The following is a 23,325-nucleotide window of genomic DNA, read 5'->3' as shown; positions in this document are numbered from 1 at the left end:
GCCCTGAAGTACCATGCCCGCGAGGCCACGCCCCCCCCCCCGCCGGCTTGTGCCTGGAACCAGCGCCCTGAATATCAGGTGAGCCCATACCTCCACGGTGAACTCACCTGCCCACCCCCACCCCGCAAGCTCAAGGGGAGCCGAATGCAGGAATGCCCCAGCAAATAATGCCCTCCGCTGCCGCAGCCATGCATAGCGTATACTACTCCCGACGAAAAGGAGTCTGTCCGCCTGCGCCTATCCCTGCGCCTCGCTGCAGCCCACAAGGTACGCGTGCAAAAAGCGACATACTGGGAGAGCCAGGAAGGGGGGAGGGAGAGGGGGGGGGGGAGGGAGAGGGGGGGGGGGGGGGGGGGGGGAGGTCGCAAGCGCATACTTACCTCCTGCGTGCTTACTGGAAGAAAAAGCGGCTCCCCAGTTCCAGCAGCCTACCCCTGTAACATCGCCTGCCCATGGGAAGAGGGATGCGGACCTCTGCACCAAACATGGGGGGGGCTCTCGCTGGCGGGCCACATGCAGATATATATGATCCGGATGTGCCACCTTTTCTTCTGAGGCGGGCCGGGCAAGAAGCAACCTGGACAAACCCGAGGTTGTTCGCCCTCCTCTCCGTTCGGGTTTGATAGGGAGCGTCCTGCCTCTCCGTCTAACCCTGGCCCTTAAAGCAGCCCTAACGGGCACAACCGTCTTCCTACGAGACACTAAGCTAAAAACGGTCTTTGCTGTGTACCCCAATGACACGAGCGAGAAAAGAGGATTTTTTTACTCACCGTAAAATCTTTCTCGTCTCGTCATTGGGGGACACAGCACCCACCCCTCTTTCTTTATATGACACAGTGGTGGTCCTGGTCGGACTCGGGATTCTGTAAGTCGCACATGGTGCTGCGTGTTTTTCATTACAGTGAAATTTTTTGTTAACGTGTCATATGACTAACTATTGTTGTCTCTCTGTTCCTGCATGGCTATTCCAACTGCTGGCATGACAAACTGATTAGCCTGCTGTCGGCAGGAGGGATATAGCCAGAGGGCGGAGCTAACTTTTTTGTGCTTAGTGTCGCCTCCTAGTGGCAGAAGCTATATCCCACGGTCTTTGCTGTGTCCCCCAATGACACGAGCGAGAAATATTATTTATACTGCTCAGAGAATGCAGTGAAAAATAAAAATAAAAAAACATGCCAGAATTAGATTTTTTTTTCTAGTGGCAAGATTAACAAAGAATAAAAAGCGATCAAAATTTTACATGTTCCAAAAAATTAGATAAATGAAGACTAGAGTTCATCCTGCAAAAAACAAGCCCTTCTAGAGCTCTGGCACTGGGAAAATAAAATTGATATGGCTCTTGGAATGTGGAGACACAAAAGCAAACCTTTAAGAAAAGAAATGTACAAAAATAGCAAAATAAAAAAAATAAAAAAACAAAAAAAAAAAAACAACTGTATAAACTTGGTATTGCCGGAATCGTGTTGACTCAGAATAATATTATCACATTATTTATTCTGCTTGCTGAATGCCGTAAAAATGAAATCCAAACAAACGGCAGAATATCTTTTTTTTTCTCCCAATCTCCTTAAAAAAAAATTTTCCACAAAATTTTTCTTTTACTTTTTTTGTCTCTTTGGGGGAATTCCACAGAGACCCATCAGGACCCCCTGATCACATTCCGGGGGTCCAATGGTGACAGCCCTTTACATGCTGCAGTCGCTGTGTAAGAGCAGGTGCCTGGCTAGTCGCTGACAGAGGGAGCCCCCTCCCTCTGTCAGCCCTTTACATGCTGCAGTGGCATAGACCGCGGCATGTAAAGAGTTAACAGCAGAGAGGGGAGGTTTTCTCCATTCCCTGCTGTGTAGAGCTGGTGCCTGGCTATCCTCTGACAGCCAAGCACCAGCTTTCCCTGCCACAGAGACCATGGACTGGCTTCTGACAAGCCGATGGTCTCTATGGCAACCTGTAAACAAAGCAGTGCAGGACTTAGAAAATAGAAGCGGGCGATTGCCGGCAGATCAGCAATATCTTCCTGCTTCTGTTTTTCAAAGTCCTGCACTGCTCTGTGTGGGTCTGTGCAGGCAGAGCACAATGTCACAGCTTGTGGCATTGTGCTCTGCAGCTCCCATAGTGAAACAAAGCCTGGAAATCTTCCGGGCTATATCGCTATGGGCAGTAGAGCTCCTCCCGGAAAATTTCCGGGCTTGCAACTCAAGGGGTTAAGGGGAACCTGTCAGTATGGAAACGCTGTCCAATTTACTGGCATCATCTGGAGCAGGATGAGCTGAGCAGAATATATATAGTTTTGTGGGAAAGAATTCAGTATAACTCCATCACTTATGGATTGAAAGCCCTGCTCTTTCTATGTTTAGGAGTCCAGTGGGTGGTCTTGCCAGTTATTGTCTATCCCTTATTAGCATGCATACAAAAATAGCTGTCAGTCACTAATAGTACCACCTAACTGGACTCCTATGCATAGAGAGAGCAGGGACTGCAATCAATAAGTTGTATTTTCAATGTTACAGGCTTCCTTTAATTTTCACCCCCCTCCACCACTTAGCCCCGACCCTCAAGTGCCTGCCAGTTTTTTACTTAGTGTGCTATAAAAAGTGTATGTTTACATGCAATGCAGTCAAGTCAGTTTATTGCCACAGTTTCCACAGAATCATAGCAAAACAGCAACAATTGCAGAACCGCTAACTTTGCCTAGATTTTGAGATAGTCACAGAAATAAACCCAAATACGACCATACCATGTGAAAAGACACAAATTCAAGTTTGATTAGAAGATCTACTTATACAACTGAAATTCAAGGAATATTTTACCTCTTCAGTCATGCCAGCTCTGATCAAGGTAAAGAGATACTTCAGAAGTCTGATGTCATCTTCACGATCAAGATCATCCAAGGGAAGTTTCTGTCTAATGGGGGCATCGGGATCCTACAGCATATTTAAAACAAATAATTTTTTTTTAAAAAGCAATTGATTACCAAATGTGAAATACTATATACAATACTACTTAAAAAAAAAAAAACTAGGATGACCAAAAACAGCATCGCAGTTTTGCCAACAGATGAGCAGATGCCTTGTTTACAGTGGGCGACAGAGGCATCCAACTGCAACTAGCAGCAGAGAACAGTTTTAGACCATAAAGTCATTTCCTTCACCATACTTCTTTCAAAACGGCCTATTGCATTGTTTAAACGAAGCTATTCAAAAGTATTCACAAAAAAACACCGGCTGTTAAAGCGGATAATTTCTGACCTGGTGTGCAATAGTGTTAGCAGTACATTACAGCTGACACCAGATGCCAACGGCACAACCTTAGTTCCTTACATGTAAAGTGGAATGAAGAAGTACTTCTAAACAGAGCTGTACACGTATGGCGAATTTTATAGAGCGGTTTATAGTCAACTTCCGGTTTTCTGAATTTCAGTTTAAATGAAGCGGATCAATTTCAAGATATTCGTTTGCATTGAGTGAATGAGAACATGGCTTTATGTACAGCAGGTACATAGCTAGTCCTGCCGTCAGCAGAGGAGTGGATACACTTCTATCCTGTGTAGACCATGATCTGAGAGTTCAGGAGATTGTATCCAGACTGATACATTATCAGAGATGTGTGCAGCGGCTGGACTTGGCTCAGTTAGCGTTCTTTCACACTAGCGCTATGGGTTCCGTTTTCCTGCTCTGTTATGGGAGAGGGAAAACATGACTATTCCATTCGGCCAGTGGGTTCTAACGGAACCGAATCGGACTCCATTGACTATAAAGGGGCCTTTTAGTTTCAGTATGGCATTTTACAGGATAAAATAGCGCTTCATGTACTGCTATTTCGTCCTGCTATATAACAGAGTTTAGCAACAGAGGTTCCAAACAAAACCTCTGACGCCAATGTGAATAGGCCCTTAGATGAGCAGGACTAGCTGTGTACTCTGCCAGGTTTCATCCATTAACCCCTTGAAGGACCAAACTTTCTCATTTTAGTTTTTTTCATCCCTGCATTTCAAACTGAACAACTTTTTTTTTCCCATCGACCTAGCTATAGGAGCATTTATTTTTGTGGGACAAGTTTCATTTTTTTAAAAATACTACTCAATATACCAAAAAGTTTTTAAGTGAGGTAAAATAAAAAAATATTCAAGTCCACCATTTTTGGGGTTTCATTCTTTTACAGCATGCATGGTGCAGTGAAAAGAACATGATCAGTTCATTTTAAGGGTCAGAACAGTCTTTTTTTTTTTTTTTTTTTAAATATAAACGGGTTTGCTGAGTTTTTTTCTTCTTCAAATCTTGCCGCCTGTGGCATAAAGTAATAAAAGAGCAGATGGTCGCGTTTCTCAGCTCCCTGCATGTCCAGCACCGCAGCTTCACTGTGTACCAGATCTGTACTGAAAGGCTGCAGTCAGCCTGTTACAGCACATCACAGGCTGCTACAGGCAATCACAGGCCTTAGCAGGTGATCATGGCCGATGAAGAGGGACCTACATGCCACAGTCATCACCGACCACACTTGTAAGCTATCAAACGGCCACAATTGGCGCCGGCTCTGATGTCAGGATTTTGAAACAGTTCTCTCAGCTCTTAAGACCACTTCATACACAACCAGCATCTCTGACATACATATATGTCTCAGAGGACAAAGCGGTTAATGGGCTGGCTGATGGCCACTTTTTTACAGCTTGTACATACCAGTTCTGTGACCAATGGTCGCTTGCTTCCCAGTACTAAGAAACTTTTCTGTTTCAGAGTATGTAAGGTATTTTCCCTAGGGACATGAAAGAGAAAAGGCACCATTACTGATATTTACATCACATTACCAGGCACAGTACGTTCAGATGCAATGGTCCACTCTCTCATGTAGTCGTTTTATTAAAGGGAACCTGTCAGGTACTTTATGCTGCCCTCACTGAAAACAGCGCAAGTTATTGGCAAGCATGCCAATTCCAGCAAACTGTTACTTCAATGGCAGAGTGCTCTGGGCATGTTCTGTGACATTTACAGAGGTCATAGTGCATGGATGTGCTAAAACACAAGGCATCTATGAGAAGAACTACTACCATCCACCGGAGGACGCTGCTTAAAAACAACTTCCATACTATTACAAAGCCATCCAGCTGCAACAACATCAATTTTTCTGCAGAAAGGAGTCTCAAAAACATGCAGCCTTTCAGCCAATCAGCTATGGGTATAACGCTACAGGGGTTGTCAGAGCTTTGTTAACCCTTTCCAATCCAATGTTGAAGTCCTAAGTTTCTAGGGGGCTTCTCTTTTCTGCCGTTAGACAACGTGCGCTTCTCTGCTGGCTAAAGCCAGTACTGCATGAGGTGACATGTTTGTCAGAGCCTATCCAACATGTCACCTCATGCAGTACTGGCTTTAGCCAGCAGAAAGCGCCGTTGTATAACGGCAGAAAAGAGTAAGCCCCCTAGGAAAACTAGGATACAAATTGGATTGGAAAGGGTTAAGTCTCTCACCAGTAAAATAAAGCAGCGGATACTTGCCTTTCCCCACTCATCCCCTGCCATCGGCTCCGGATCTCCCTGCCAACGTCACTTAACAGCACAGTGCGACCAAGAACGTAGGCTTTCGAATATCCAAAGACTTAAAGTGCAGTGATAAGGCCAAGTGCAACATCAAGCAAGACACGGCTACAAAATATAGAATCTACCGACTGGAGAGCATAGTAGGTAATATACTACTAAAATAATGTGCTGAGGTCATCCACTTTTAGTCATTACTTACCAGTATACTGCTTTAGCATAAAACTCAATGTTCTCAGAAAAGTCACCAACATCATCCTTGGCAATACTTTCCAGCCAATCTACTACCAACTAAAAAAAAGAAAAAAAGGGTTTTATTACCAATAACTAGAACCTAAAGAAAATTCCAAAATGCCGCCCCATTACTCCCTTCCATAGGAGAGCTTATTGGATTACGGAGAGACTTCAGATCACTAATGACTAGCCAATTATGGTAACAGTAAATTCTTCCATTACCGCCTTCCATCGGAGTAATGCTAGTGTGGTATGTCTCCATCTCTCAGGACTCTATCGCTTATTACCAGTCAGTGACGACAGCTCATTAACCCCTTTTATGGGAGAAGTAATGGTAGGACTGAGTCTTTGTATTCCTTATGACTACTCAATGATGACTACTATCATCTACTACATTATCCCCCTTTATGGGAGTAATCAATCATCAGCAACACCCTGCATCTCATTATTTTGCAGCTATAGCAAGAGTGCTCTGCATTATTGGCCCCCTTTCGTGGGTGGAGGGATAGTACTTTTATACAGACATGGTATCCCTTGACTACTCATCCTTCTCACGGTCTCCTCCCATGTCTATACAATCATGGCAAACAGCAACCACATTATCCCTCTTCATCAGGAGAAATTATGGTACTGTGCAATTCTGCCCCAATCATACCTAGTCATGGCAAGTCTCAAGCCCCCTCATTTATCATTCACTGGGGTAGAGTCATCGAACTTCAACTAGGCAATTATGGTCATGACTACAACGACGGCCATAAGGTTGCCATCTTATCGCCTATAAATGAAATGGTTGTGGGTAATCTAGTTTACGGCAGTTCTAGGCGGAGCAGTTCTGGATGGTACATTGCCCCCACCCCTACAGGATGCGTTTTCTTATGTTGATGCTGCTCGTCCCCCGCTGCTGGCTCCAGGTCTCCCTGCTGACAGTTTTACATCCTGTCGTTTTACATCCAAACAAGCTATTGCAACAAATGACAGTGCTCAACTGGCGTAGGTTTCAATCTGGCGCACAAAGGTGCCACCAGGGGAGTCAAACATTCAGAGGCTTGTGCCTCTTAATTTATTTATTGGACTTACACAATTTAAGTTCTAGACTAAGCCAATGATCAAACGATAAATCATTCACTGTTTGTTCGGTGTTCATTTTATGTTAGCATATACCGATCACTTATCGTTCGGTCACTTACAACACTGCGAATGTGAACGAATGAACGATTTCTTGTTTGAATGAGCCGACGATGCATCTGACTGTATAAACAGGCTGCCTGAGCGATCTCTGACATAGTTCAAACGAGAAATCGGCTTATCTAAACAGAAGTATTATACAGTATTTCATTTACCGGTCTAAATAAATATACCCCAAGAAACGTATAAAATCCTTATTCGTTCCCTCAATTTGATCCCTTGAAGGACACAAACATACCTGGCTCTGCCTTACAAGCGAATCCCGCTCAAATAGTTTGTTCACAATCATTTTTTCACTGGCATTTGGTGCCTGAAGAGGAGAATATAAAAACACGTTAATACTATTCCATATTTATAAGTAAAATCTACATAAATTCAGTACATGTTCATTTAACTAAAATGGCCTGTAAAACCATACATTTAACGACTTCCTTCTCTCTCTCTCTCTCTCTCTCTCTATCTATCTATCTATCTATCTATCTATCTATCTATCTATCTATCTATCTATCTATCTATCTATCTATCTATCTATCTATCTATCTATCTATCTATCTATCTATCTATCTATCTATCTATCTATCTATCTATCTATCTATCTATCTATCTATCTATCTATCTATCTCATATACACACACGGCAGGAAGAGGAGTTCTCCAAGAAAGCACATGCAGATAAAGCGAATGGGGCCTTAGGTGAGAGGTGGTGCCTAACATTACACTGTCCTTAGCTGCATCCCCTCCGATCTGTACCCAGGATGGGATACCAGAGGCTGCATGGACTGAAACTATTTTCAAGCTTTTGATTTTTGGGGGACAGATAGTTTTATTGGTACAATTATGAGGTACATACGATTTTTAGTCATTTTTTTTATTCAATCTTTCGCTGTAAGGCGGGTTTGCAAAAAAGTTCTGGCACCATGTAATCCCCCCCTCCTCCCATTACAATTTTTTCAGCATCATCCAGAGTGCAGGATAATTGATGTGATATTACTGGATGCTGATTTTTTATATACACCACATCCCAACAGCATGCAGACTGGGAAATTGCCCAAATATAAAAATATTGATAAATTTTTTTTAGGATTAGCAAAAGTAATAATGCAAAAGAAAAAGGAATTGAAGAAAATCCTCACTGTACGTTGTGGCTAGGAGTTATAGAGTCAGCAGAGCAGACTGCACTATGCTGTTTCATCACAGACATGTACTGGAGTTAAGGAAACGACGTAGCACATTAAGCCACGCCAGTTACATAATTCCGGAGAAACAGAAAGCACATAGCTTATTGTGATGCATCATTTCTATAACTCCAATTTACTTCCATCAGGGTTAAGAAAACAGCATACAGCAGCTTGCTCAGCTGTTTCTGACTCCCAGCCACAAAATACATAGGGTATTCTGATCTCAGGACGGAGAGGAGAATAGCTCTTTATTACTACATAAGAGAACTTACCACAATCTCAAACATGTTTTCATCTTCTAATGCAGACTGTATCCGATCTCTGAAAAAAATAAAATAAAATAAAAAATTGACAATCGATAAACTGTACGACTTTTGAAAGATACTTCATAAGAGATGGTGGCTTTTAGGTCTGAACAAAAAAACATTTGCAGAGAAGCTTCAATAGGCAAGCAGATTTTCATTTGACAGGACACTCTTCAGGATTAGATAAGAGTAACAGAAAACAACAAGGGAACCCATCACGTTCCCACAGCTTCATAAACGAAGACATGGTGCCATTAGGGGACAAGACAGGGAGCCCGGTAAATGTATATTTTATACTCTGCTACCCCCAAGATCCAGTGGTGCTCTCACCTGAAGTCTACATTAGTAGAAGAGCAAACGCACGGGACTAAGAAAACAGATTTTTGTGTGCCACAGACATCAGAGGGGTATATTGCTCCATTGTGGGAGAGTATAAAAAGTTCACCCCCCAGCTAACCGTCAACTTACCCAACAAAACCATGCGTTAATGGTGCTGTGAGAACATGACAGGTTCCCTTTAAAACCAGATGCTTTCAATGTGAAAAATAATTAAAATCAAGGAAACAAGTTAAAGCTACCATAAGTATTTATCAGTAATCTAAGGGCGCCTGACAGCAGCCAGCGTCCGAGCGTACCTGTCTCTTCTGTTATTCATCTGTACTGTGGATAGTCGTGGCGAGCCGCCAGTCACCTGCCATACAGATTTTTTTTAAAAAGTTTTATTTCGCCCGTGCAGTCCCTAGGCGATGACCCGGAATCTGCGACCTTTCCGCAATGTCAATTGCGGATGGGCTGTGGGTCGGACGGCTTTGATTGACTTCAACGGAAGCTGTCCGTGCAGACACCGCACTGAAGTAGAGCATACTACAATTTTTCCCACACTCACAGGAACCGCAATTGTTTTCCGCAAGTGTGCAGGAAGAATCAATTTCCCATAGCATGCCATTAGCTGTGCATCCACGGTGCAGACACCAACTGCAGATTATGCAATGCAAAGCAATTCGTGTGCAGGTGGTCTTAGACACTACATGCCTCTCTGATTGGCCTGCATTGCTCACGTGGGCAGCACTAGTTAATCAAAGCACATGTAATGTCCTAGACTAATGATGCACATTAATGTACAGTTTGCAACAAGTAGTCAGAGAGGCTGGTGTGGCAGACTTTCATTGTCCAGGCCTGGAGGGTAGCTATATAATACAAAGCCCAAGCCTTTATCCCCGGACATCGCTATTGCTGCTGTGATTGGGAGGCAGCTATATTGAAATAACCTAAACTCCTCAATTCACCAGAGTTTTAGAAATGTTTGCAAATAAGATGTTCAACAAGAATGTATTACGATTGGGAGTTCACATACTTTTGGCCTTGTAGACCTGCCCTTCTGAAAGTGTGAGGCATAGCTTACTGGCAGGTGAGGCACATGAGTACCTCTCAACTATCCCTTGCACAAGTTTGGATGTGCCCACTTCCAAAGGCACGTCCCCCTCAGGAGGCAGATCAAGTTGAATGCAATGATGGAGCAGGAAGCCATTAACTCATTCACTGTGGCCCCGATGTTGGTGCTGGTTCAGGAATCCTCTATAGATACTGGACTTATCTGGAGCCATGGCACATAGCATGGGCGAGAGGAGAGGACAAGGGTCTTCCTACTTAAAGCTACAGCAGTTTCCAGAAGAAGCTGTGAGCAACCGCATTCTGGGAGGGCCGTCATTCTTTCTTTCTTCTTGGCTACACATATCCCAAGATGCATTGCATAAGATTTTTTTTCCAGCTTTGGGAGAAAAACAAACAAAAAAAATCCTAAAACACGACTTTGCGATAAAAAGAGCACCCAGAGGCTGCGATGCGAATTGTAGATTGGCACAGTAACATATTGAATTTGTTTTGTGAGAGAATGGAGTCCTAAACTAAATTCAGGAAGAGGTAAGTGTGGACACATCAGTATTTGTTGGCTGGTGAGGCCTCAGCATCACCATGGATTGGCTGGAGAGGCCCAAGAACAAAAAGGTTTGAGAAACCTCAACATTGCATGTAGCTTGAATTCTTACACTACGGTCCTACTGCTCACAGAGGAAAATGTGTCATTTCTGCTCTGCCAAAAAGGAAAGGCGTTTAAATTCTATTATAATGTGTGAAATACTTGCAAATTTTAGCAAAACAGCACAAACCTGTATAGAGATGCAATTAACCTCCAAGTTACCATTTCTTGTCGAAGTAACCATAAGACACCAGCAGTCTTAGAAAACTTTTGCTGCCCTGGAGTGACACGATTAGCAATCTTTTTCAGTAAATTTACCTATGAAGACAAAAATATACAAGTAAAACACACTGATTTTTGGTTACTAACACTGATGCAAATTACTGAGCACAACATATAAGTTGTGAACATGGCCCTACTCCAATTAGCAATTAAAGTATTCCCAGTTCCCATATAGCTCAACCATTTTCAAATATGGTAAAAAAAAAAAAAAAGCCTTCTACAGCAATAAAACGGCAAGAATGTCCATTAAGAAACTAGAATTTATCGCAAATGTCTATCATAAATCACTCTTTAAAATTTGGTAGCAATGTTGTGGTCTTAAAGGGAACCTGTCATCACTGTATAGCCACAAACTTAATCATAACTTTGTCTGTGGAGGCGACATGGAGCCAAGGGATGTATTTTTTATATTCACCCACTCCCTCATTACTGCAGCGTCCAATGGTGAATTCCAAGCACAGTTCGAAAACCTGACTCTTTTCAGACTGCTGTGCACACGCTCCACCATAGAAATCTATGGAGAGTAACAAAAACAAAAACAAAAACGCACAAAAACATTCCATGTCTCCCCATCACCTCCCCAAAGAGGTCGCACATGAGCACAATTGCGCCATTTATTTCTAAGTGGGAGAGTCAGGAAATTCTGAATACAAGTGATCGTCAATCTCCATGTTCCCACTGAAATGAATGCAGCATCCCATGTGCAACCTCTGCTCTATTTATGCAGAGGCCCCCTTTCTTGGGATACGTGAGGGTCTTTGCAGCTAGACCCCACTTATCCAGGAAATAGTGAAGCCAAAGAATAGCCTGTGCAGCTTTTGCATCGCTCCTGTCAAACTGCCTCCCTCACCAACAGCTGGGGGCTGTCTCAACAGCGAGACCCACTCCACAGTTCGAGATGTTCCAAGAATTCTGTGTTTCTCAGATTGAAACTGGCAGTATTCATGCTGGGTTAACTGGAGATGCATGTAAGGGCTCATGTCCACGGGCAAAAGAAGAATTAAAATCCGCAGCAGATTTTAACTCTTCTCCTGCCCGCGGATCCGCACCCCATAGGGATGCATTGACCACCCGCGGGGTAGATAAATACCCGCGGATGGTCAATAAAAGTGATTTTTTTTAAAAAAAGGAGCATGAAAAAATCTGGACCATGCTCCATTTTCGTGCGGGTCTCCCGCGGGGACGGCTCCCGCAGGCTTCTATTGAAGCCTATGGAAGCCATCCGGATCCGCAGGAGACCTAAAATAGGAATTTAAAAGAATTTACTCATCCGGAGCGGGCGGGGAAGGTTTTCTCTTCCTCACGGCCGGATCTTTCTTGCTTCGGCTCGGCGGATGTGCCCGGCGCATGCGCGCGGCACGTCGGCGACGTGCCGCCGGCGTGACGAGTTCATCCGCCGGCCGAAAAAGAAGATCCGGCCGTGAGGAAGAGAAGACTTTCCCCGCCCGCTCCGGATGGGTAAATTCTTTTAAATTCCTATTTTCAGTGCTCATGTCCGCGGGGCAGGAGGGACCCGCTGCAGATTCTCCATGGAGAATCCGTAGCAGGCCTGATTTTCCCCGTGGACATAAGGCCTAAATTGTGTAATACTACATTTTAGTAACATGTCATTTTTGCTAATCACTAACAAGTGTTGCAATATTTTATAAAATATTCTAATGAAAAAAGCAAAACAAACAACGTATGAGCCCGGCAAAAAGTTTGAACATGATCTATAATCCAGAACTTGGGATTGCTCTACTATGCTAGGCTGACAATTTTTTTTTTTTTTTAGCACAAAACAGAAGTATTTTTTTATAATCACTGCCCAATAATACATTTACCTGCTCACTGCACATATTTTCATACTCTTCCACAAGATCAAAAACTGCACTGGAGGGAAGCTTCTGAAAGGACTTCAGGAATTCCTGATACAGACTCATTGTTGCTGAATTCAATAAAGAAGAAAAGTAGTAAAAGGTGAGTGTGTTGCATTCTGGATTTCCACATGCTATACATTTTATCAGCACTTTGTACCTTCTGCATATTATTGCAGTGGTCATTGTAAAAAAAGTGCATTCTTAAAGAAGCCTTTTTCCCACTGATTTAAGAATAACCATCACACAGCGCAGATTAGATAGTTAGCACCCAATTACTTAAGACAAAAACAGAAAAAAATCCAATTACAGATCATGCATAAAGTAAGGCCCAATGTCCACGAACAGGTTTGATTTGCGGAACCCGCACGGGACACCCTCAAATCAAGCCGCCCAAGGGAAGCATGGGTGTTGGCAAATTAATTCAAGCATGCGAATTTGATTTGCGGATCTTTTGGTCTGGAAAACAAATCGCAGCATGCTTTATTTTCCTGCAGGTCCGCAGGAACGGCTTTCACTGTAGTCAGTGGAAGCAATCTGATCTGTGGCACATCCACAGCTGTCACTGCAGATGTGCCTTGGATCCCGCGGGAAAGCAGGAGATTTAAAAAAAAAAAAAAAAAAAAAAGGAAAACTGAGCCGTGAGAACCATGTGCAGTACAAAGAACCCAGAAGTGAAGGGATCTGCCCAGACGCCGCTGCTGGGTAAGACGGGTAAATAGGGCTCACTGGCTGCGGGTGGGGCTGGATTCCCTACACAGAATGCGACGCGCCCGTGGACATTGGGCCTAAAGATTTAGACTTTTGTTCCTTCAATGCACCCTTGGTTATGCCATAATAAATACAGATGTTAAATACGTAGCCAATATATCGTGTGAAGGTTGTCCAAATATACATTTGCTACTTACCAGCTTCTCCTGGATCCTCTTCTCTCATCATGACTGCACTGAGAGTCATGTCTTCACAAAAGCTGGGACTATCGAATGTTGTAAAAACACCAGTGCGCTGAGGGGAAAACGATGCTGTGTACACACTATCATCCAGATTAGACAGCTACAGAAGAAAAATATATAGTGGGAAAGCAGCAATAAAGAGCACTCAAGTTCTCAAAAAAACGGAGGAAGAATTTGGGGTGCATTTACACTGTTTTTGTACATGCTGTGCTAGTCCATCTTGGGGTTCCATAACAAATGCTGAAAGCTGTAGTCAGAACCACATATTAATCAGACAGGCACCACTTTGGTCACAAGGATTCATCTCCTTTATACTTGGATTTGGTGGTGCACTGGGAGCCCCCATTTCCCCATCTCTCCCCCAGCTGTAGTTCTGCTTCCACCTCTAACTCAATCCCCAGCCTCCTCTCTACATCCCCCATCCTGTATATTTGGGGGTCAGCATTTGCTTCTTATGTTCGCAGGGAAGGCCTGTGACTTAAGCTTCTCCGCATGGGAAAGTTCTAGTTACACAAGTGGGGAATGAGGGGGGGTCAGCTCCAAATTGTTCAAAGAGGCCTTAGTCTGGGTGCTGAGATGTAGAGAGGAAGCAACGTTATTTACCGCAACGTTTACGGGTAAATAATGCGTTACTTTAATAGATTGGACATTTATGGATGCAACAACACAAAATATATTTAATTAGATTATAAATATGACAAAAGGCGCAGGTTTTAAAACTTACTACCTTTTATTTTTTTAATAGTAAAATTTTTAAACTGCTTCTCACATTTTTATTTTTTTTAGTCTTAATAGAAATTAAGAATTTGTGGAGGTTTGAATGTACCTGCAGTTAAATGTAATGCCATAGTATGACTGTCAGATAGTGGTACAATGTAAATCTATTAAGACACACCACAGGCATGGCTCGTTGTTCATTCTGCAACGGCAGCCCTGGGGGCTTTCAGGACCCCAGGCTGCCATGGCAACTGCATGGAATATCATGATGTCATCATGGGTGGGGGCGTTCAGTACCCCCAAACATTGACTGAGTCGTTAAATACCACTGTCAGAACTGATTGCGACATTTGAAGGATTAACTGCTCTGATCAGCAGTGCTGCTGATCGGAGTGGTTGCGGGAGGGTGCCGGCTGTTTCTTACCCCCGATCCTCCTCCACACAAACCCCAAAAAAGCATGACGAACTGTACATCATGGAACATTAAGGGGTTAGAGGCAACACAGATTTTCTTTTAGACAGCTCTCACAGATCTGCCCTATGGTGTCCTTCCTCCAACACCAAATATATATTGTGGAAGGCTATGTGCAAAGCTGATCAATTAAGGAAACACAAGAGACTTTCGCAGACAAGTACCGTGGTTAGGGTATACGCTGGGAGTCCTCCTGACACATACGTCCAACGAAAGTCTCCAAACATAATGTGAACAGGGTCTGTCTAAATACTAGTTACAGTTTTGGGACACATTGTAATATTATAGCAAATCACAATAAGAACGAGTTCAACTTACTACAGAATTGTCTAGCAAGCGCCCGGGAGTCTGCACTAAACGAGGGGATCTGCCGGCTGAACCAACAATCGCAGACACGTCCGACAGTCTTGCTGTATTCCAAGGTTGGGGAGTCACTGCAAGAAACAAAACCTTAATATCTAAAATAGGGAAGAAGAATAAAAAAAAATAAAATTCATGAATGTGGTGGAAGGCTCATTGAAAATATTATTAATATAAGAAAGGGGATCTCAGGTCTTTGTGGCAGAGGTGCAAAAAGGTGTCCGAGCACTGAATATAGTTTGGCTGGAGTTTAAGGGGCCAGTCCAGTGATTTTTTCTTCATTCATTATGCAGAGTGTGTATGTATATATATATATATATATATATATATATATATATATATATATATATATATATATATATATAATATATATATATATATATATATATATATATGAGCTAGCGTTACCTTGGTTAGTTATTCCTTTCTGTCTGAGACCCCTGGAGTATTTTCCTCAGGGGTTCTTGTGAGCTCAATTCTGCCTTGCTCAGATCTACTTGGGAAATGTACTCAGTTTCTAGTCCATTTCACAGTCTGTGTGATGCTTTTACTACCACAGGCACTCCTGCCATACTTACGGATGATGGTTATAGGCTCCTGTCACACAGCTATAATAGAGGACATCACAGCTTATCCTCATGAGGCTCACTTCACATGGGTGAAGGTGTCTCGCAACAGACAAATCTTGTGCAATTTTCTCGCCAGTATAAGGCCGGCCTGACTGTATACTTATGTTCTGTAGCTTATTTAGGGGAATATAGAAGGTTGTGATAATTAAACTTTCTCCCAGCATACAGAAATGGTTCAGCCTTTAGGTAATGCATCATGAGATTGATTTGAAGTTGAAAATATAAAAATCGCACTATCAAGCTGGTGTCAGATAGGAATCAGACAGGAGGCTGCACTGCATGGAAGTGACTGCAATACAAAAAGGAGACCTCCAGAGTGTGACAGGCAATCAGGGAAGAGGATGCAAAAGTGTGCTTTTGCCAGAGTGTCTCTTTCAAATACTGGTTCCCTGTACGATAAAAAGGGGTTTTCCCACCTATAAAGTGATGGCATATCACCAGGCTATGCCATCACATTATGATGGATGGGAATCTGGCCTTTGGGACTTCCACTGATACTACGAATGGAGGAGATGTGGCACTGCATCCGCTTCGAACTTTTCCCTCACAGAGGCGCAGGGTACTGCAGTTGGCCATATTCACGTAAACGAAGCTGAGCTGTATGGGGAAGGGGGATGCAGAACTAAACCAGCCCCATGTCCTCTTTATTGCCAGGATGGTGGGGGTCCCAGAAACCAGACCCCCACCGAACATAACGTGATGGCATATGCTAGTGATATGCCATCATTTTATAAAATGCGAAAACCCCTTTGACTTACAGATGATTTAGCAAGAATAACTCGTCTGAGAAATGATCGCGGTACGTGGTGCGTTCTACACCAGAACACTATCCACACATGGGTCGGGAGGGATAACAACACTCCTAAGGCCTCATGTCCACAAGTGGATTTTTGCTGCAGAACCTGGAGCAGGTATTCTGCTCCAGATGCCACAGCAATAAACCTTTATTAGCATGCTATGGTAAAACGATTCAATTACGGTTTAAACTCGTGAATAAAAAAAAATTAAAATTGCAGCATGCTTTATTTTGCTGCGATTCCCACATGGACGGTGTTCATTGGAGTCAATTGAAGCCCTCCGATCCGTGGCCTGTTCACGTGAAAAGCAGGAGATTTAAAAAAAAAAAGTCTGCATTGCGCATATTCGACAGTGAGGCACGCAGACCATCCACAGTACAGAAAAAGGAAGAAGATGACAGGTACGTGCGGACGCCGCCAACAGGGTTAGATTCCGCATACAGAATTCGACCCGCCTGTGAACATGAGCCCTTAAAGGAGATGTCTCGAGGAAGCAGTTAATTTTTTTTTATGCCCAGTCCCCCCCATTAAACATACATTACTAATTACCCCTGTAAATGACATTTCTAGCTGGTTCGTACTTACCGTTTCAGCAACTTATAAAAGTTTCCTCAAGATGGCCGCCGGCTCTTTCCCAGTCGCTCGCTGCAGCCCGACGTGCGCGCTCCCGAGACGCCGCCAGCTGTGTCTCCATGGCAACCGGACGCCCCGCAGCCGCCGACCAGACGCCCCGCAGCCGCCGACCAGACGCCCACCGCCAGGCAGCAGGTAACCGGCGCTAGCCCCCGGCTCCCCAGCGCTAGACCCTCAGCCCAGGTGAAGGCCCCGGAGCCCAGCGCTAGGTTCCGGAGCCCAGCGCTAGTTCCCCCGGCCTAGCGGCAGCCCCCCCCGGCCTAGCGACAGCCCCCCCATCGCAGCGGCAGCCCCCCCCGGCCTAGCGACAGCCCCCCATCGCAGCGACAGCGCCCCCGGCCTAGCGCTAGTTCCCCCATCACAGCGGCAGCCCCCCCCCGGCGCAGCGACAGCCCCCCCCGGCGCAGCGGCAGCCCCCCCCCCCGACCCATCACTTACCTGGGAGGCTTCTCGGGGCTGCTGGGCTGGGCTGGGCTTCTCCGCTGGGCAGCTCCAGTTTCTGCACCTTCCTCTAACAGAGGAAGGTACAGAATGGCCGCTTCAGCGCGCTCCCGAGCAGTGACAGCTCGTCTGCGCATGCGCAGAAGAGCTGTAGCGGGGAGCACACTGAAGCGGCTCGTGCTGAATGGAGAAGACCGGACTGCGCAAGCGCGTCTAAAAAAGCAAGCTGCCAGCGAATTTAGACGGAACCATGGAGACGAGGACGCTAGCAACGGAGCAGGTAAGTGGAATAACTTCTGTATGGCTCATATTTAATGCAGAATGTACATTACAAAGTGCATTAATATGGCCATACGGAAGTGTATAACCCCACTTGGTTTCGCGAGACCACCCCTTTAAGGAGAGCACCAAGAAGGTGAGTGAGGAGACTTCTATCCAAACATCACACACCAAGGTCAACCAAGTATTTTTTTTTTTTCCTCTGCTATTCCAATACACAGTTCTATAAACCAGCGCTTCTAAAAACGTTGCTACAACTGATCACAAGTGTCCATATTTGAGTAGAAAAAAAAAAAAAAACTTTACAAGTTTTCACTGTAGTCCTTCCTATATGATACTTAACTAAAAGAAACACTTACTGTTCTGTCGGAGAAGAGATGCAGGAGTCCTAGAAGCCATGGAGGTCCTTACTGGATTGGATCCACTCCAGCTGTCATGAGCTGTGGCAAGTCATCAGGAAAAATACTTAACCCTTTAACCTCAGTCTATACTGGAGTTCACGACCCTCCTTTTTTAAAGCTAGCATGTAGCACATTTTGGAATTAGGCCCCCTGTCCACGGGCGTTGCGGTATCCCGCGGCGGAGAGACGCCGCCCAGGAGCAGGAGCCGCATATGCATCTCTACCGGTCAGCCTAATCTAATAGATAGGCTGACTGTGTAGAATCGGAGCAATTCGCAGCATGCTGTGAATTGCCCGCCGCAAGCGGAGAATCGCAATGATTCTCTGCTCGTGGACAGGGGGCTGGCACTTTCCATAGCAATGCTATGGTAAGCATCAGACAGCGTCATTCGCCGCCGGCGAAATTACGCCCATGGACAGGCACCCTCACTCTAAATACTTTTAATTAAAGAGGTTGTTTTATTTTTTTTCCATGTTAAAACCCCATTCCCCATGTAGTAAGATTACTAACCAGCACATTCTCACCTCTCCCCACTCCCTGCTGTCAAGCAACCCCGCATGGTCCACCCGCTCCCGTTGTTGACAGTCTGCAGTCCTGCATGTTTACAGCAGGTCACAAATGGAGCATGCTGCAATTTGATTTCCACACGCAAAGGTCCAAAAATCAAATCCAAGCTTTAATTCAGTTGAGGACGCCAATTTTTTCTTATGGGTGGCCTGAACTGCAAATCATCCACGCGGGTGCGCCCCGCATATTTTGCAGTTCAAATCCGCCCGTGAACATTGGGCCTTAGTCTAAGACACTGCACCTGCATTGGTTAACTAGTGCTGTCCACATGAGCAGTACTGGCCAGTCAGATCACAGCATGTGGACTACCAATGTATAATATGCACAGCGTGAATCAGGTAGGTAGTTAGAGAAGTGGTTCAGCCATCTTTGTTCCTCCAGAACCAGAGGGTCTCTTTAACCAGGTGATTTTGAGATTCTATCAAGAAAAAAAAAAAAAAAACACCTTACCTTTACTACAGTGGTGAATTTTGGTTGATGTGTCCTTTTAATAATAATAAAAAAAAAAGTCAAAAGATGACAGAAAATTTGAAGTTAACCTTTTTAAATTTCTCTACATGAGTCGTGTCTAAGTTACCCAGACATGATTTTTCTTCTATCTTAGGCCGCCGGCACACGGGCGGAAATCCCGCGGCGGGATTTCCCGCGGGATTTCCGCCACTGAAAGTTTGCATAGGAGTGCATTACAATACGCACTCCTATGCAGACGGCCGCGGTTTGGCCGCGCAAAATCTCGCGCGGCAAACAAACCGCGGCATGTCCTATTTTTGTGCGGGGCTCGCACTCACCCGGCCACCGGCTCCGGTCTGCGCATGCGCCAGCTGCGCGGCAGCCGGCACATGAAAGAGCCGGGGCCGCCAGGCGCGGGTGAGTACGCGCTCGTCCCTGCAGGCTCTCGGGTCGGGTCCCGCGGCGAGAATTCTCGCTGCCGGATTCGACCCGCTCGTCTGCAGGCGGCCTTAGAAGATTTCAAGAAAGTTTCCACATTTTTTTTTTTTTTAACATATCAATCCATATCTGCAGTGGCTTTGAGAAGCCTATAAATTAGAAACCTCTTCCAAGTCACCTCATTCTAAAGACAGCACTCCTTCAAGTATTTAAAACCGTACTCAGGAAGTTTGTTAACATTGAGGCTGTTTTGTACCAGTTTTTTTTTTACTTAATGGAAAATATAAAAAAAAAAAAACCAAAAAAAAAACACAACACAACACATATATATATACACACACACACACACACACACACACACACACACACAGCAAGAAGACATCATCCCTTATGTAAACTTTTCCTATTTTTAATACACATTTTAAAAAATGCTAACACACAGAAGTATGGGCGACAGACGCCAAACGTAGGCCAGTTTTAAACAAGCATATTCATACGCCTATAATACAGACAAGTGCCCCGGCCCAACCGCAGGTCTACAGACCCGAATCTGGAGCTTCACTGAGGTCTATGATGCTCCGAGGTGGGCAGACCCTGCTGGGCCAAGTCACTCATCTGTATTACAGGTACATAAGTGTCTCCAATGTATATACATATATGACTGAAGGATACAGGATCTTGGATGAGAACTGTGGCGCCTAGCCGTTCTGGAGATTTCAGCGTCCCGAATAACTGGGGACATATCCGCCCCATGTGCCCTTCTGTGAAAGAAAAGTATTAAAAGGCTGTTATTTAATAGAGCAGCTATCAAAATATAATACCTTTATAAGTATACAGGTCAAACCAGACAACATTTATAGTAACTGCTCAATATGTAGCATGGAGAGGAGGGGGACATAAACTACAAGGAGCCTCACAATAAGGCACCATCACAAGAGCAATAGTCCATAAAAGCCATTTCTGTGTGCATCGCACATAACTAGTGATTAGCTATAGCGGCCACATGTCATACGGCACATCACCACTTCAGCGGTGGTGGAGTTAAAGGCCGGTCACCAGCACGGAGCAGTACGCAATGGCATACATACTCGCTGTTTGCCGCCAACCTCCATACACTATCTTGGCATGTAAAGCGCGCCAAGATAATTCATGCTGCCATTTTTCTTCAGAAGTAATACACGCGTGAAAAAAAAAAATTGCAGGTGTGAGCAGCCCAGTACAAACCAACGGCCACACAATGATATTACATGAGACTGGCCAACAGGGTTCTCTGGGACTCTCATTTATAGCCTATCCTTAAAGGGGTATTCCAGGACATTTTTTTTCTGTTGATGACCAATAGATAATCGGCAGGGTCCCACCGCTCGGATCCCTGCTGGCGCCCATGGCCACTGTCACTGCGGTCAGCACAAGGAGAAGAAAGCGCTGACGGTAGTGACAGCAGCCCAGGAACAACTGATCGCAGTGGTGGGTCTGTCGGGAATCAACAGAAGAAAAAAAATATATAAAAAAGTTTTTGTTTTTTTTCTTCTAATTCCCAGAATACCCCTTAAAAGTGTAACTAAACTGTTTATAAGCCTTGCATTGCAGTGATTACACATGCCAGCTCCAGATGCCAAGAGGGCATCAGATGTTTAATGAAACCAACTGCAAATCTGAGCTATTTGCAAAAATACCTACAATACAAAAATGGGTGCGAAGGTGGACAACACGTTGGAGAGGCAATCAATGGGTCGGACCTCAGCAGATATGGTCTATGACCATGAGTGTGTTATATATATGTATGCACATACACTGCAGCTCCGCCCCACGTGCTCCAGCTCCCCTCACACCATGCGCCCTCAGCCCTGCAGTGCGCCGACCCCGCACAGTAATATGTGGCCGCCCGTTCCCCGTCTTACCTTTCCATGATGCCTACTCATAAACATGGGCTTCCCGCTCCACACTTACTGACATTCCCCTCACCGACAACCAGTGGGCAGACAAGGCGGCCGGAAAACGTCATATGTGAAGCTGCCTAATTTCCGGGCAATTCGCATTGAGCCGCCATTTTTGTTAAGGGCCATGCCAGTACTGTACAGCTGCGGAGGCTGTGTGTTGTGTCCGTCGCCATAGTTCTCGTACTGCAGGCTTCCCGTATTTCCTGTAATCTCTTAGTAGTGAACAGCCCTTCATAGTATGTGCTGGAATCACCACAGACATGTAATGCTCTATACTGCTCACGTCCTCTCAGGGTTCGGTATCATAATCCACAACATAATAGAAGCTATTGCTATACACCCTCTCGTCCCTGCGGCCGCGTAGTAAGGCTAGTGTCACACACGTATTTGGGCACACAAAATTTGCGCGTGCAGTACACACAGAATAGAACCCGTTGATTTCAATGGCTTCGCTCACATGCACAGATTTTTCTTGCATGTTTCAGATGCGAAAAACAACTCAGCATGCTCTACTTTCCTGCACATTTGCGCACCAAACAGCCCTCTAGAAGTTATTGGGGATGTGGAAATACAGAAGATGCGTGAAACACTGCGTAAATGTGCAGGAAAAAGAACGCATCTGGAACTCATTAGAGTAATTACCTATTTCAATCAATGCATATTTTTTTGCTGCACGCAAATGCACATGCCTTGCACGCGGAAAAAATACAATAAGACACGCTGCTGCGCACGCAAAAAGCATAGTGTGTTCGGCAAAACTACTGCGCTCATGCTTGTGCAAATACACATGCGCCCATGTGACACCGTTTTCAGCCCTTGGGTACCTCTGGGAAAAAATTTTTATTGTAGGGCACCCCTACCAAAAAGGGGGTGTTGTTAGGGGACATGACTAGACACTTCGCTTATCATGCCTTATGATTTTACCTCTGTTATTTCAGTGGCCGCTATAGCAGCATTTTCCCAAACCGTGCTCCGCAGAGCCCTTGGGGCTCTATGAGTGACAGTCAGGGGCTCTGACGAGGGTCGGTGGCGAACCTATGGCACGTGTGCCCGAGGGGCACATAGAGCCCCCCTTCTGGCATACGTGCCGATGGATGCCTACTACGATAGTGATTACCGTCCGGGATGCCGCAACTCGCCGGCCCGTAATAACGTAGTGGCGCTGAGCCCGGTACACACTCTTGACGTCAATGAGCACCCAGGATTCTCCTGCCCTAAGTCCTCTCCTTCTTTGTTCCGCAGGACAGGACAAGGGAGCAAACGTTCCGGGCTCACACATTAACATCAGCGCTGACTACAAGGAGGTAAGTATATTAGTTGTGGGGAGGTATTATTACTGGGACTACTATGGAGCTAATATTACTGAAGGGGTTAATATTATTACTGAGGCTAATGTGGGTTAATATTACTATTGGGTCTAATGTGGTGTTAATATTAATACTGGGGTTAATGTGGGGTTAATATTACTACCGGAGCTACTGTGGGGTTAATATTACTACTAGGGCTACTGTGGGGTTAATATTACTACTGGGGCTACCATGGGGTTAAGGTTACTATTGGAGCTACTGTGCGGTTATTATTATAACTGGGGTCACTATTACTACTGAGGCCACAGTGGGGTCACTATTACTTCTGAGGCCACAGTGGGGGTCACTATTACCACTAAGGCCACTGTGGGGGACACTATTACCACTGAGGCCACTGTGGGG

General features: G+C 44.8%; 1 protein-coding gene across 1 annotated transcript in view; it reads right to left on the bottom strand.

The window, feature by feature from the left end:
- The window catches only part of NUP107 (nucleoporin 107), a 75,205-nt gene extending 53,534 nt beyond the window's left edge, over nt 1–21,671 (bottom strand). The window contains exons 1-12 of the mRNA XM_066591610.1: nt 21,578–21,671; nt 20,349–20,437; nt 18,179–18,259; nt 14,999–15,114; nt 13,447–13,591; nt 12,506–12,609; nt 10,591–10,718; nt 8,393–8,441; nt 7,182–7,253; nt 5,727–5,815; nt 4,674–4,749; nt 2,808–2,921 (exon numbers count right to left, since the gene is read on the bottom strand). Coding sequence (XP_066447707.1) covers nt 2,808–2,921; nt 4,674–4,749; nt 5,727–5,815; nt 7,182–7,253; nt 8,393–8,441; nt 10,591–10,718; nt 12,506–12,609; nt 13,447–13,591; nt 14,999–15,114; nt 18,179–18,259; nt 20,349–20,437; nt 21,578–21,585 — 1,071 coding nt within the window. The 5' untranslated portion in view covers nt 21,586–21,671. The remainder of the gene's footprint in view (nt 1–2,807; nt 2,922–4,673; nt 4,750–5,726; nt 5,816–7,181; nt 7,254–8,392; nt 8,442–10,590; nt 10,719–12,505; nt 12,610–13,446; nt 13,592–14,998; nt 15,115–18,178; nt 18,260–20,348; nt 20,438–21,577) is intronic.
- Nucleotides 21,672–23,325: the final 1,654 nt, after the last annotated feature.

This window comes from Eleutherodactylus coqui, chromosome 2 (genome assembly GCF_035609145.1).
Source record: "Eleutherodactylus coqui strain aEleCoq1 chromosome 2, aEleCoq1.hap1, whole genome shotgun sequence".
Lineage (NCBI taxonomy): Eukaryota > Metazoa > Chordata > Amphibia > Anura > Eleutherodactylidae > Eleutherodactylus > Eleutherodactylus coqui.
This window is presented reverse-complemented; position numbering and strand designations above follow the sequence as displayed.